General features: G+C 52.3%; 1 protein-coding gene and 1 non-coding gene across 2 annotated transcripts; both read left to right on the forward strand.

The window, feature by feature from the left end:
* Positions 1-1,044: 1,044 nt before the first annotated feature.
* RPL3 (ribosomal protein L3) lies at positions 1,045-8,274 on the forward strand. The gene is made up of 10 exons (XM_054167918.1): positions 1,045-1,126; positions 2,386-2,578; positions 3,086-3,254; positions 4,104-4,239; positions 5,405-5,591; positions 5,969-6,129; positions 6,404-6,505; positions 6,970-7,065; positions 7,436-7,555; positions 8,167-8,274. The coding sequence occupies exons 1-10, from the start codon at positions 1,124-1,126 to the stop codon at positions 8,209-8,211; spliced, it is 1,212 nt and encodes a 403-aa protein (XP_054023893.1). The 5' UTR covers positions 1,045-1,123; the 3' UTR covers positions 8,212-8,274.
* Positions 5,706-5,798, forward strand: LOC128897885 (small nucleolar RNA U83B). Its single transcript, XR_008462622.1, has one exon. It is a non-coding gene; the product is annotated as a small nucleolar RNA U83B (small nucleolar RNA).
* Positions 8,275-15,181: the final 6,907 nt, after the last annotated feature.

Below are 15,181 nucleotides of genomic sequence, written 5' to 3' on the forward strand. Positions count from 1 at the left end.
ACAAGAGAAATTATTTCATGTCTTTTTCTATTTTGAAATGCATGCAAAAGTAATGGGTGCCAGTGTTAGCAGTGAATCATATAACCATAGAACATTTGGAGCTGGAAGGGACCTTTAAACGTCATCCAATCCCTCTGTGGCAAGCAGGGACATCTTGGACACCACCAGGCTGCTCAGAGCCTCATCCAACCTGACCTGACAGGTTTCCAGGGATGGGTCTTCTGTCACCTCTCTGGGCAGCCTATACCAGTGTTTCACCACCCTCATTGTAAACAATTTCTTCCTCATAACAAGTCTAAATCTCCCCTCTTTTAGTTTAAAACCATTACCTCTTGTCCTCTTGTAACAGGCCCTGCTAAGAAGTTTGTCCCCATCTTTCTTATAGGTCCCCTTCAAGTACTGAAAGGCTGCAAAATGGTCTCCCCAGAGCCTTCTCTTCTCCAGGATGAACAACTGCAACTCTCAGCCTGTCCACACAGGAGAGCCCTCTGATAGTTTTTGTGGCCCTTCTCTGGAGCCACTCCAACAGGTCCATGTTTTTGCTATGCTGTGGATGCCAGAGCCGGATACAGTACTTCAGGTGAGGTTTATCAGAGCAGAATGGAAAGGGAGAATCATCTCCCTTGACCTGATGGCCACACTTCTTTTGATGCAGCCTAGGATATGGCTGACCTTCTGGGTTGTGAGTGCACACTGCTGGCTCATGCCCAGCTTGTCATCCACCGGTATCCTGAAGTCACCAAGGCCTCCCTCAGTCCCTTCATCTCTTAGCCTGTGTTGATAGCCAGGACTGTCGTGACCCAGGTTCAGGACTTTGAAGGTTTAATGCTAGTGGCCTAGCAGTGGTGGTGGGTTTTGAGCGCCAGGCAAGCACTTGGACACGAATGGCGGGAATGTGCAATGCGGCTGCTTCGCCCTGGCCCAGCAGCCCCCACTTGTGGCCACCCACGCACCCTTCTTGGCCCCACTCCCCACCCGTATCACTGCGCGCGCGTCGCCCCACCCACATCTCGCGATACCGGCGCGCAGCACGCACATCCGTCACGCGTCACCGGGGGCGGGGCGTGTATAAAAGCCACGCGCGAGGCTGCTGCCGGCCCTTCCGGCCCGGCGCGGGGACAGGATGGTAGGTGCTGCTGGAGATGGCGGCGCCAAGGGCCTGCCGCGCCATCCCTCGTGCATCGGTGCCATCCCGGCCGCGGCGGCTGCCTGCCTCTGTTCCCACCCCGCCGGCTCCCAACGGGAAGCGGCGGCGGGGCTGATTTCAGGGCTCGGCTGAGGCAGGCGCCGTGGGCGGGCGAGGCCTTGCCTTGGGGACGCCGGCTGGGCCTGCTTGGTGCCCAGGGGCGCGGGTGGCGGACGGCTGTGGGGCCCGCCAGAAGGGCGCTTGGCATGTGGCGGGGTTTGCTGCCCCTTTCTTTAGGAAGGGTAAGGTGCAATCTCTAGAGTGGTCGCGGCAGTAACGTCTGCTTGATCAGGCGTTCGGGTGACGGCGCGTTTAGGGGCCGGGAGTGCGGTCAGAGTGAAGCTGCTTTGTGCGCCCTTGCACAAAGAGCCACGACGCGGGGACGCGAGTAGGCAGGGAGTGGTCAGTCTGCTGCGGTTCCCCCCTTTTAATCTGCGGGAATACATTTCGCGTTTGATGGTGTCACTCGTAAGCGAAGGTATTGCACTGGCAGCTTTCAGCCTTACGTATGTGTCAAAATTTAGTTCTGCTTGGTGCTGCCACAAGATTCGTGATCCCAACAAAAAGCCCTCTTGCGGGCTGTTATTGTGGGTCGTTGGCTCCATGTAGTGTTTTTCTTGGTTTTGGGTGCGAGGCTGGATAGGTAGATCCGTGTTGAGCTGAGAGTTGTTTGGATGAGGGTGGTGAAACACTGGCTTAGGTTGCCCTGAGAGGTGGCAGAAACCCCATCTCTTGGAACGTGCCAGGTCAGGTTGGGTGGGGGTCTGACCGATCTGCTGTAGTTGAACCCCTGCTGACTGCAGAGGGGTTGGACTAGACGACACTTAAAGGTCCCTTCCAACCCAAACCATTTTAAGGTTTTTCTAGTCTTCTGGGAAACATTGAAGTTCTGGTGGCTTCTGTGGCCAAACTGCAGCTTGTGTGGTTCCCCAACTAGAGTGGGAACTTGGCAACATCCTAAGCTTGAAAGAGAGGGGGTGTTGAGGAAATACAGGATGTAGTTGGGCTATGAGGATTACATTCTTACTGTAACGGAATTCAGAAGCCACTTAGCTGATCAAAACGTTTCTAGAGTGCAAAATACTGTGTATGTTCATCTACAGGCATGCTTTAGGCAAGAAGAGGATTGGCCTTGGCCCTTGGGTCAGTTTAAGTGAATCTCTGCAGCAGAGGTGACATGTTTCTCTTTCTCTCTTTAGTCTCACCGCAAGTTCTCTGCTCCCAGGCATGGCTCTCTGGGCTTCCTGCCCCGCAAACGCAGCAGCAGGCACAGGGGCAAGGTGAAGAGCTTCCCCAAGGATGACCCCAGCAAGCCTGTCCACCTTACTGCCTTCTTGGGGTACAAGGCTGGCATGACCCACATTGTCCGTGAAGTCGACAGACCTGGATCCAGTATGTATCAATGTTCCTTGTAACAGAGGAGGTGGTTTTCTTTTCTTTACAAAGGGCCAAAGATAATGTGGGTTATAGTGGCTCTGGGTTTTAGTCCTAGCCTGATTTTTTCAACGTGTTCAAAGTTCTCAAGTGGGTGGAGTATAAGGAAACCAAACTCCTCCCAGTTCAATGTATGAGTGATGCCTCAGCAGCAAGCCCTTGCATCTGGCAGTGTCTGTCTTGTTACTGGGCCTGTTCCTGAGATGCTTGATGGTTTGGTTTAGCTGTAGTGTAACCTTTGTCACGTTTTTGCTGATTGCCCAGTCCTGAATGCAATTCCATTGCTTGCTACCATCCATTTTGCCTGTTGGGCTTTGTTTCCTGCTGAGCCATTTGCCGTTTGGTCACTTCACTGTGGACCTTTGTGAAAAGAACTTGAGTCGTTCAACCTTTTTTGTGTGAAATAGATTCTGTTTCGTAGGTGATGCTGGTGTTCATTGTTGTGCTGTTTCTCTCCTCATCCAGAGGTGAACAAGAAGGAGGTGGTTGAGGCAGTCACTATAGTAGAGACTCCTCCCATGGTCATTGTGGGCATCGTGGGATACGTTCAGACTCCTCGCGGTCTCCGTAGCTTCAAGACTGTCTTTGCTGAGCACATCAGCGATGAGTGTAAGCGTCGCTTCTACAAGAACTGGTAAGAGGGCCGGGCTGCCACTTGTTGTCTTATCTCATGCTCTGGTTTATTCTGCTGGGTTGCAGATGGTGCTACAACAGCTTTTGGAAGAGGCTTTTCAGCTCATAGTGTTTGGCGTTAACTGGTCTAGTAATGGGATGTGCTGGGAGGGTGACCATGTAATGTCTGTTGGCACCCTTCCTGGCACAGAGGTGACAGTAGAGGGCTTTGCTTGAGATGTCCTTAGTAGGCTACACGTGATGATAACCTCGACGGGCGGACATAAGGAAATCGCCTCTGGCGCTTCTTGTTGAGTGTCGAGTCCTGACTGTAGCCCAGGTTTCTCAGGAAGGAGGAGGACAAGTGTCACCTCTGGTGGCTGTTCCAGGCACTTCTTGTGATTAGAAGTGTGCATGTTGGCCCACTGCAGCTCCAACCTGTCTAGAGCTTACAGCCTATTAGTGAATTCTGCAGGCTGAAAAGACAGTAGAGTGATAACCTCAAGGGTATTGCAGTAAGGACCTTACTGTCAGGCATAGCTTGGGCTGAGGAGGGGGGGGAAATGGTGTTCTGAAGCAGCAGTCACCTGACAATGGCTTTAAAGATGTGTTTTTTCTGTTATTCAACATCTCTCTACAGTCTTTTGTCTTCTTATTAATGTGCTTTGGAATTCATGGCAGCTCCGCTCAGCTTTGGCAACTTGGCCACTGTCTGATGAGCTCCAGGCTCCGCTTGCCAGTGGAAAAGAGTCCTTAGAAGCTGGCAATGAGCCAAAACCAGCTGAGGTGGCAGCTCCTTCCGCTCATCCCCGCTTCCTTGGGGGATTGATGAAGGGCTTAGCCAAACCTTGTCTCTGCTCTGCTCCTGAAGGCACAAGTCCAAGAAGAAGGCCTTCACCAAGTACTGCAAGAAATGGCAAGATGAAGAGGGCAAAAAGCAGTTGGAGAAGGATTTCAATAGCATGAAGAAATACTGCCAGGTTATTAGAGTCATGGCTCACACTCAGGTAAGTGCCTGGGATGTGCACAGAAACAGCTAAGATAGTAAGCATAAAACTTGATCCGTCTCTGCAAGGGGTTTCTGCCCTTTCCTGCAGCCTGCTGCTACCTGGTAAGCATGGTACTTACTCTGTACAAAGCAGGTGTTTAAAGAATGCTTGAGGATCAGTGAAAGCAACTGCTGGCAATCTTGTGAAGCAGTGTCCAAAAGAGACTGAACCATAGCAAGATTTCTTGTTCTCAGTCCTTTTCTGCTACTGTGTAGACCTAGGCTCTCTTAATTCCAGCCACAAATTAAAATGGGCTGAACACTGAACTGAAAGGGTTTGTATAGTCAGTGTCATTCCAGGCCACTTTCTAAAGGGGCTGCAAACACTCACCAGAGGCTTTTGGTGGCTTTTGTTGCTCAGCTGAAGATGGTGGTACATACTTTGTTCCCCTGCCATGCTTTCTTGGGAGAGGCAGTTAAATCTCTGAGCTGGCTATAAGTGCAGTAAGATGTCTAGTTATGACATTTCTAATTTTAATGGAACTCATTTTCCATTCCACACAGCAAAGGTGATACTGCAGCTGCTGCTGATACTCCTGTCAGGCCCCCTGTGCTAAATATAGTAGAAGTAACTGTAAATGTGACCCAAAGTGTCCTTGAGTGTGGCAGGCTTTTGCCAAGACTCACAGAATGCCTCAGGCTGGAGGAGACCTTTAAAGATCATCTATTCCAACCCTCTTGCCACAGGCAGGGAATTCTTCCACTGGATGAGGTTGCTCAAAGCCCCATCCAACCTGACTGCCAATGATAGAACATCCACAGCTTCACTATAGCCTGTCTGTCTCACTGCCCTCAGAAAATAAACTCTGCCTTACACCCCGTGTACATTACCCTCTTCAGTTGAAAACCATTGCCCCTTGTTACCTTCTGCCCTTCCTGGATGGACTTTGGCTGGTGGCCGTGAGGTCAGAATTCTGTAGGTGGCGTAGAATACCAAATACTGTGATACATCATTTCAGCCACAAAACAGCTTTTCCTCTTGCTGTAGGGCCTTCAGTTCTAGTTACATATGTTGGAGAATGATGTTCAGTAAATGAGACAAGGACTAGAAGGGCACTGGACTGGTTGATGCAAGGTCTGTCTTGGAAGCCCAGGAACTAAATGGCATACTTCCTGTTTTCTAGATGCGATTGCTTCCCCTGAGACAGAAGAAGTCTCACCTGATGGAAATCCAGGTGAATGGTGGCACTGTTGCTGAAAAAGTGGATTGGGCCCGGGAGAAGCTGGAACAGCAGGTGCCAGTGTCATCTGTCTTTGGTCAGGATGAGATGATAGATGTCATTGGAGTCACCAAGGGCAAGGGATATAAGGGTAAGTGTATGGAAGTTCTCGTTGTGATTGGAGAGAGTTTTTAATGGAATGCTAGCCTGGAGTTTTCCCAAATACGTAGGCTAAGAGCTGGGGAGGTAAATCCACACTGCTGTCACAGTTCAATGATGAGACCATGGAATGAGCGCTGGGCACAGCGCCTGACACCTGTGAGGAGTCATTCCATGCTGCCTTCCTTCTGAGAACACAACCCAGGGACATGGGCAGGGTGCTTCACCAGCAAATGTTCATTCTGGGGTGGGCTTTTGCCTTCTGTTACCTGGGAACAGCAGCTTGAAATGTGGCTTGAACTCCAATTCAGCAGCTTGGCTACATCTCAGCTTGCCAGTAGTTAGCAACACTGCTTTGGTGTCTTTCAGGTGTCACCAGCCGCTGGCACACCAAGAAGCTGCCCCGCAAGACTCACAGGGGCCTGCGCAAGGTGGCCTGTATTGGTGCCTGGCACCCTGCTCGCGTGGCCTTCTCTGTGGCCCGCGCTGGCCAGAAGGGCTACCACCATCGCACCGAAATCAACAAGAAGGTTTGTGTCTGAACTGCTGGGAGGAAATGAGAGCTGGCTGAGGTCACTTGCTGCATGACAGTGAACAGAGCAGAGACTTCTGCTTTGGATATTTCTGTGTTTGTTTGAATGTTGTCTTGGGGACAGACATAGTCTGTTATGTTGGGTAACCATAAAGTTCTTGTGTATTTTTTGAGGGCCAACAGACGTTTTCCTCCAAGCCTGTGCATTTTGGCTGATGACAGGCCCGTTCTCCTGCCTTTGTGCTAAGCCTGAAACCCCTTCATGTTTTTAGATCTACAAGATTGGACAGGGTTACCAAATCAAGGATGGAAAGCTGATCAAAAACAATGCATCAACTGATTATGACTTGTCTGACAAGAGCATCAACCCTCTGGTGAGTTTTTGCAGCTCTGTGGGGAGAGTCCTCTTGTAAGCTGCAGTCTGAGGCAAATGGGCTTGGTATATATTGCAGAATGAATGAAGAGCTGTCAAGACAACAACTGGGCTGCTGTGGTGAGGTGCTGCTTGCTCCTCAGCAATGACTTTAACTTGCTAACTGCATTTGATATGTGCCAGTAGTATGGACATGTTACAAACCTCAAAATGGTATTTCTAAGTAAGGAATATGTCAGCAGGAAGAGCAGCTCCTGCTGCTGTTTCTCAGCAAAAGCCTTTCAGCAGTGGGCAAACTGCTGTATCAAGAAATTTAACCACTGAAAGGTCATGCTGGAAATGTGATTTCAGTGAACTAGAGCACAACAGACCCACAAGCAGTGTGAAAACATTGAGCTGTAGGCAGAATGTTATCACTGGTCCTGCTTTATACACAGCACTAACTGTCTGTTCTCCCTTGCTCAGGGAGGCTTTGTCCACTATGGTGAGGTGACCAATGACTTCATTATGCTGAAGGGCTGTGTTGTTGGGACCAAGAAGAGGGTCCTAACCCTGCGCAAGGTGAGTAGTGCAACTTGCTGTCAAACAGGTGGACCAGCTAAGTTAGCTGTGCTGTCTTGAGGTTCATGTTGCCAGCTAGAAAAAAGCTCCATGCATATGAACTCACCTTGTACTAAGACATTGGGTTTAGCCTAAGGTCCTCTCAGCAGTTAATTTGGTCCAGGATTGGGCATGCCCAGAAGGGCATGCGTTGGGGTTCAGTGTTCTTAGAGACCATAAGGACAGGAGCAGGTAGACTTGGGCTTGCTGGGCTCGTTAGGAAGTGCTGCTTCTGTGTAGTAGCAACTGAAGTGTCAGGTCACAGTGGCTTAGGTGGTAAGAATTGGACTGAAAGGTGCTGTGGCATACTCACTTGGCATTTCTCTTGCAGTCTCTGCTTGTGCAGACCAAACGTCGGGCCCTGGAGAAGATTGACTTGAAGTTCATTGACACTACTTCCAAATTTGGTCATGGCCGCTTCCAGACAGCTGAGGAGAAGAAGGCTTTCATGGTAAGGACACTCAAGGTGGCAGCTTTAAGGGGCTCATCCTGCCCCAGCCAGTAGTTACAACTGAGGGGCTTGGGATCTTGCTTCCCCTGTGATATTTAGTACCTGAGAGGTGTTGCCATGTTGGGGCACAGGTTGCTCAGATGAGGTCAGGGATGAAGTGTGGGACAAGCACTGAACAGTATCTTGGCACCTGTGGCAGGTGGCTCTGTAATTGTGTTCTTCCTGCGGCCTGCTCCTGGCTGTGGTGCTCAACATGGGCTCTGGGTGGTGGCATTCTCAATTTGTCCCTTGCTGGAGAAGGCCCTTGCCCCGGGTCAGAGTGGTTCAGCTGCTTGCAGCCTGCATGGGAGGTTCCCCACAAGGTGGCACCAGCGTTTCTCAGTTGCACATGACGGCACTGATTTGGTGCAGTGTGGAGCCGTATCAGCTCTCCCCCAGAACCTGCAGCTGTGGGGCTGGGGCTTGGAATTTCCAACAGGCTGCAACATTGAGGGCATTTGGGTTGGGGTTTTTTGCCTTAATTTAGTTGCAGCAAGAAGAGATTGAGAGCATTGTAATGGGGCTGTGATGAGGTCTTTGCTGCTTACAGAGTTTCTGTTGTTTTCTTTCAGGGACCACTCAAGAAAGACCGTATTGCAAAAGAGGAGACAGCTTAATGTGTGGAGCAGTCCTGTGGCCTCTGTGCTCTCAGACCAAAAAAAATAAACATTTTAATGACATTATTTTTGCCTCTTGGTTTGTATATTGCTGTGTCATGTCTGGTACTCTTACTACAGGCCCTGTGCATAAGGCAAACCAAACCAAAGACAGCCGTAAAGCTGGAAACCATGAGCACTCAACTCTGACAGTAGGGCTCCTGTAATGAGAAGCTGCTGTTGCTGGGTTTGGAGAGCAAAGATTTTGGGGCAGAGCAAGGTTTTGCTGGTTGGTTGTGCGACATACTAAAGCAGCAGGGGCCCTGAGTGTGTTTGCAATTCCATGTGTTCATCCTCTGCTGGGTGGTGAGAGAGCTCCTTGGAGTCAGATTTTGAAATCAATGGAACCTACTCTGGACAGTTGAACTGTTGTACTTGGCTAGGTGGCTGATGATCAGTGCTGACTTGGGAGCCCCTGCAGTTTGTGTAGGACAGAGGGGAAGTAACCTGCAGGCTGTCTGCAATTCCAAGTTGTTGCTGTTCTTGAGAGCAGAAGGCAACAGGTGATGTGACCAATTCCTCCTGAATTTGTGGGAGCTCAGTATTTCCAAAGCCATTTCCCATGCCTGCTGAAGGGCTCTGCTTGGTGACATGAAACAGGCCCACCTGGGAGGGGAGGAGGGTGACTTCTGCACCTGGGGAGTGCTGCTTGTGTTGTTACCACAGGCTCAAAACACTTGGCCAGCTCTTGGAGAGACTGGCTGGTGTCATGAAGAGCAGAGGTGATGTAGCACCAGTGTGTAGGGTCCAGCTCTGTACTGCACCAATCCTGATGGATCCTGATGCCAGGAGTTGGTGGGGCCTTATACCAAGAAAGGCAGCAGTGGCCCTGAGCACTTGTCTGCCTCCAGCCACGAGAGTGAGATCACTTGTGCTTCGGGCCATGGCCTGACCAAAGGTTGCTGTAAATTTAGATAACTGCTGGCAGGTCCCTCGCTGACCATAATTGGAGACGTGGGAGCAACCGAGGCTGTAGCTGTCTAGATTTACACACAGGAGTGCAGCATTGCTCTAAGATGGAGCCTGTTTGATGTTATTTGCTCTTGTGGGGAAAGGTGGATGTAGAGAATATTTCCTGTGGTGCTACATAAGGACCTTCTAAGAGTTAAAAGGTGGCAAGGAGGAAAAAAAAACATTTACCTTGTTTCCCTAGAAACCAGACTGTATGACTGCACAAGCTGGCTGGCTCCCCATCAGCCTCATTTAACACATGAACCTGCTGGCTCGTTTCAGCCAAATGTAGCAAGAGAGGTCTCACCCACCAAGTCTCTTTATTGTTTGGGGGTTCCCCCCCCCCAAGTCTTAAACCAGCAGGTAGCTAGAGAAGAGCCTTAAATCAGCACTCCCCTGATGCAGGAAGGTGGCATTCCCAACCTCTGTCTGTAGAGGCTGCACTTCTGGAGAGTGAGGTTTTCCTGCATGTTAGCAAGCTTTAGGTGGTCTTTTCACTTGGCAGTGGGTTGGCTGTTTTCAAAGCATGTGTGACTTAGCTGACTAGTCAGTGCATGGCTCTAAGCCAGCCCTGTTTGCTACTGCTGCTTTGATCCAACCAGTCAGATGCATCCAAGGGAGCTAGGATTACCAGGATAAACTGGGATGTGTCGGGGATGAGCATCCATGACAAGCCATGTGCTGCTTTGATGAAGAGCTGTAGCAGTGCTTCATTTTACCAAGTCATGCTTTGTGATGAGAGTTCTGCTGGTGAGTGTATTTTGAAGTGACAGTGGTAGTGGAGCCAGTTCTTAGTCAAATTAGCACCTAATTAGAAGGAAGTAGTCCTGAAGAGATGCCATCCTCATGGGAAATGCTCAGCTCACGTCTAGCAGGAGGAGCTGCTTCGGCTTCAGATCCCGTGCCAGCCTTGGCTTTGTTTATCCTTGAAGTGCTAGTTGCCGAGTGATAAAACGCCAGCGGGGGGGGGGGGCGCGGAGGAAAGACCCATAAAAAATGGTTTTCAGTCCTTCTCCATCCTGGCGACCAAAGGACACCCAACGTCAGGAGGTGGCGCTCCTCCCTCTGTAGATGGTGTGTGGGACTTTTGTCCCCAAGGGTTATTAGCGGGACTGACCTGAAGAAAGGCTTTGCTTAGCTGAGGCCAGGTCATTCGACCTGTAGGGTCCCTCTTGGCCTCTCGGAGGGCTGCACTGAAGCCTTGCAGTGCCACTCGGGCACTTCTCTGGGGAGCTCTGAGGATTCAGGCTTGGGATATCCCCACCAAGCTCTGTGGATGGGAGGAGAAGCCAGGGAATGCCAAGCTGGCTTTGGCAAAGCTTCCTGATTCCAAGGGCTGGGTCTGCCCGGCAGCCCTCATCCTCTCCAAGCCTTCCTGTCCTGCAGAGCATCTGTCCTCTCTTTTGGCAACAGTGGCCAGTGCAATAGACAGCAATCAGTGCAGGTCACCCTTCTGTTCAAGAGCTCCTAAGAGCCCAGAAACTGATTTTGAGAGGGGATTTTTAAATTGTTCTTTTTTTAAACCTCCTTCTCCCCATGTTGAGCTTTTTCTCTTTGGCATGATCGTCTCACCCCGCCTTCCCCTGCCACAGATCCCTGGTGGCACTGCTTGAGCGCATCTTCCCTGCTCCAAAACGACCAACGACATCCCTGTGTGCTCCAAAAAGATCCTGCACCTCGGTGATGCTCAGACTAACCCGAGGGCTGTGGGAGGACAGGCACAGCCCTGACCCCATCGGAACAGCACAAGGCACCGTGGGAATGTGCCCTGCCCCAGCTGGTGCTGAGAGGGCCGTGGCTGGGAAGAGGAGCTGGGTTTCACCCCCAGCACCCGGTGCTCCCCAGCTGCCAACAGCACAGGGGCTGGGACCCAGTGCTCCCAGTGGGAGGGCCACTTTTGCAGCGTTCCCGGGGCGCATCTGGCTCCGGCACTGCTTCTTTCCCTTGCCAGAGATGAAACGAGACGCAGCTGCGACGCTGGAGCAGAGACATTAGAAGCGTGTGAGGACGCCCGGGGGGGAAGGAAAAAAAGCAGGTTCAAGTCGGAGGTCTTGGCTCCCACAATCAGCTTCACAAGTGGCCCAGCTGACACTCCTGTCTCCCGCCCCAGCCCATGCCTTTGATCCCAGTGACAGGCAGGGAGCTTCAAGCATGCTTGACTGGGAAGAAGGGCTGATGAAATTGCCCGGGGGGGGCTGTGGCTGAGTTCATGCACCGCATGGTGGCTTTTCTGCAGGAGCTCTGCTGGGCTTCTCCAAGTGCAGCCTGTGTTTGATTTGCAGCCTCCCCAGCCCGAGGACTGTTCTCCAACCTGACAACTCTCTGGCTTTTCATCAACCCTTAGAAGTGCTTTCAGGACCTGGGGGGTGGATGCGGTGGAGAGATGGGTTCCCACAGAGGTCAGGCCCTCCCTGTGAGGTTCAAGGGAGTGACAAGCATCCCTGCTCCAGGACCAGAGCCCTGTGGGGACTCTGAGCTCCACATGCCAAGGCAAAGCTGAAGTCAAAGCTCCACCGTCTCCATAGCTGCTGTGGCTTCACTGTCAGCCAGGCACAACGCTTATGGGAGCCCACCAAGTTTTGGGAAGCCTCCTCATCCCCCTGCAGTGTGGCACTGGGGAATCACATGTTTCTGCAGCAGCCACCAGGCACAGCAGGGAAGACTAAATCTCCTACCACCTCCCAGCTTCTTCAAAACATGCCATGGGGCTGCTCTCCTTTCCCAGAGGGGACAGCTGCTGTACTGGGGGACCCCAGGAGCTGTTCAGGAGGTAGTGCCTGGGCTCAGCCCCAGTGCTCAGCAGCACTCTTGGTAGCAAGTATGGCACTGAATCCAAATTCAAGGATCGAAGCGGGAGAAGGTGTATGCTTGGATCCAGTCCAGTGCCTTAAGGGACATGGGGACACCTCTCTGAGGTTGCCACCTGGCTCAAACGTCACTTCAGGCTCAGCCACCACATCACAGGGCTTTTTAAATATGTGTTTTTACACTTCTTTACTGACAGCAGTGATGGCAGAGACTGAATTCAGCCAGGAAGGGCCATCCCTGCTGTGTGTGGCTGTGTGTGTGGCCGGCAGGAGAGGCTCCCCCACCCCCCGGGTGCAGCCTCCCACAGAGACATGTCCCCCTCCCACCAGCTTTATGGCTGGAGCTGTCTGCTGTGTGCTCTGCTCCTATCTACCTCCATGTTCAAGGGCTGGATAGAAACCAAAGTTCATTTTTCCCCTTGGGAATCAGCCAGCAGCCGGGGCCCTGGCTGGCCAGGCGGGTGAGGAGCTGTTGATGGCAGGAGGTATTTATAATCTTTGTTTGGTTCCAGCAAGGCTGGACGCCTACTCCCGCTTCCCTCCATACAATGAGATCAAACAGCTCTGGGACATTTCCTCACTCCTCGCAGATGAAATCCCTGCATCTGCTGCCCTGCTCCGCCCTGCCTGGGGCTTCAGCCTCTTCCTTCTCTGAGAGTCTTGGGGTGTTGCTGCTGCTGTCCTGAAATGGGGGATTTCCTCCTTTCCCCCTCCCCCCCTCCACTTTCAGAGCTCATGGGGGAGGGATGCAGGGGGACTGGAATTGTGGCACCTTTGGTTTCATCCCCTATCCCATTTCTGAGGGACCTCAGTGAGGATCCATGGCATGTCTGACAGCTCCTGTCCCCACGGATGTCACTGTGGCTGGAGGTAAGAAACCAGGACTATGCCTGCTGCTGGTGAGGGGAAGGTGCCTGCCAAAAGTTTATTTCTCTGTCCCACACCTCCATCCACTTCCTCTGTGCCTATCCCTGGTGATGAGTAGGGATAAAGGGAGGGTGAGGTTCAGGAGTGTGGTATGGCTATGTTGGGCAGGTTGTCTGCACCACCAGTGACATCCCTGCTGTGGAAACCTGCTGCTGCTGACCCCATCTCAGCCAAGGGTCCTTGCCATACTGCTAGGTGAGGGATTACTCTTTCCCCAAACCTCTTTTGCTCTTAGGATCTCTCCCAGTGAGGGGATTCATCAATGGGAGACCATAGCCACTGCTGCCAGAGGTATGGAGGAACAGTGTGCAGCATTCCTGGGGAGATGATCCCAAGTGCTGGCAAATGCTGACTGTCCCCCATGCTTGCTTGGGGCAGAGCAGGAGCATCCTCACAACACCCAGCCACTGACCAGTGAGAGGCTTCCCTGCGGGACAGAATCAGACCCCTGGCATGCCAAGTGGTCAGCAGGACCTGCAGCTGGCCACGTCTGAAGCTGTGCTGTGCTGTCTCCCTAGCATGTTCCAGCTCCTGCCTCTCAGCAAGCACCTTCCCCAGGTGTCCCTGGTGCCGGGGGGCTGCTGGTGCAGGGGGAGGCCCGGCTGCGGGCAAGGTCTGCGGCTGCTTTTCATGTCCTCCCTCCCCAGCCCGGCTCATGCTTGCTCTTTCAGCAGATCCCTCTGATCTCGAAGATAATTATGGATGTCAGGTTTGGGGCAGCCAAGAGGGAATTTTGGAGGGGGGGAGATGGCAGAAAGCAGCAGGGGGACAGTGAGGGCTGTGGAAGGGCAAAGTGGAGTAGATGCTAGTGAGATTTTAGCACCATTTCACCTGGGTCGTGCCCTGCTCCATGTCTAGGTGCTGCAGCAGCCCTTTGCCCCGTGCAGTCCAGTGCTGGCTCCCTGTTTTGGGGTCTGCATCTGCCCCCTGAAGTGCCTGCAGAGACTGGGACTGTCCAGCTCTGTTGATCTCCTTTTCTGCATGCATACAGCCACTGCCCTGCACTGACCAGGACTGGGGAGGGAGCATGAGGGTACAAAATGCTTTCCACCCTCCATCACACACTGCTTTGCTTCTTACACCCCAGAGTGAGATGGACCTTTACAGCATCTCCTTCTGGAGCAAGTCAGAATGTACTTGGAGGTCCAAAATGCACACATTCCCCCCACTTCAAGCCTTCAGTGCCACTTCTTCGGTGTAAGCCTTCCTCCCAAAAGGAAACCCTAGGTAAGACTTCTCATGCCTCCCTCCTCTTTCTTGCCCTGGGGAGCTGAGCCAGGTCTCTCAGAGGCGGGGGCATGGGATGGATGCCAGAGGCTCAGCTGCCAGAGGAAGCAGGAGAGACAGTGGTGAGGCAGGGACCCAGGTGCAAACCTGTGCAGGTAGCAGGGCCATGACTCAGCCATACCACAGTGCCCCAGCCACAGTATGACCATGGCCAGGAGGGCTCTGGCAGAGAAACCAGGCAAGCCACTGTCCTTGCTGCCCACCAGCATTTTGCTGTAGCAGCCACACTTGTCTACCCCAAGGCTTATGGGGTGCAGGAGTGCTGAGTTTCCAATTTTAGCTCCCCAAAGTTTTTCTTTCCCTCCACACAGTCTGATGTCAGAGTCTGATGGGGGTCCACCCATGGAGACCCTTTCTCCTTGTGTACAACCTTCTCTCTTCCTCCCCTTTCTCTGCAAAGAGTTAAATCTTTCTTTTCAGTTCAGCACTTCTCACCTCCCTCCTGCCCCCGGGATAATGTTTAACCCAGCCTATTGCAACTTAAATATCGATGACCTCAGGCAGGTTTTGTTATCGTCTGGAAACACCTGATGCATGTGTCACCAGCAAGAGTTTTTCTCGTCTCAAGTACACCGGCAACCCTTGAACTCACACTGGCTTTTCCTTTCCCACCCCGCCGCCAGCTGCCCCTGCCCGCGGGCACTGGAACCGATGGCTGAGGCTTTGCTGGCTGCTGAGAAGCTCCTGTGGGCTTCTTGATCCCTCCTAACTGCAGGAGACAAAGGCAATGGGATGGAAGGGTGCATTCCTTCTCTCCTTCCTCAAAGAGTAGCTACTGCTGCCCACCATCCTCCACTGGCTGAGCAGGCTCAGCTGGAACTTGGTAGATCTTCTTCCTGTGCACTGGCCCTGTGCTCTCCCACCTCATGTGAAGATTGAGAAAGCCCAGCTGGGCTGTTTAAAATGCCTTCTGGGCTTTCCCAGGGTAGCAGCAAAGCCCCACATAGAGAAGGATGCCT

This window comes from Dryobates pubescens, chromosome 15 (genome assembly GCF_014839835.1).
Source record: "Dryobates pubescens isolate bDryPub1 chromosome 15, bDryPub1.pri, whole genome shotgun sequence".
In the NCBI taxonomy this organism is placed as follows: Eukaryota; Metazoa; Chordata; class Aves; order Piciformes; family Picidae; genus Dryobates; species Dryobates pubescens.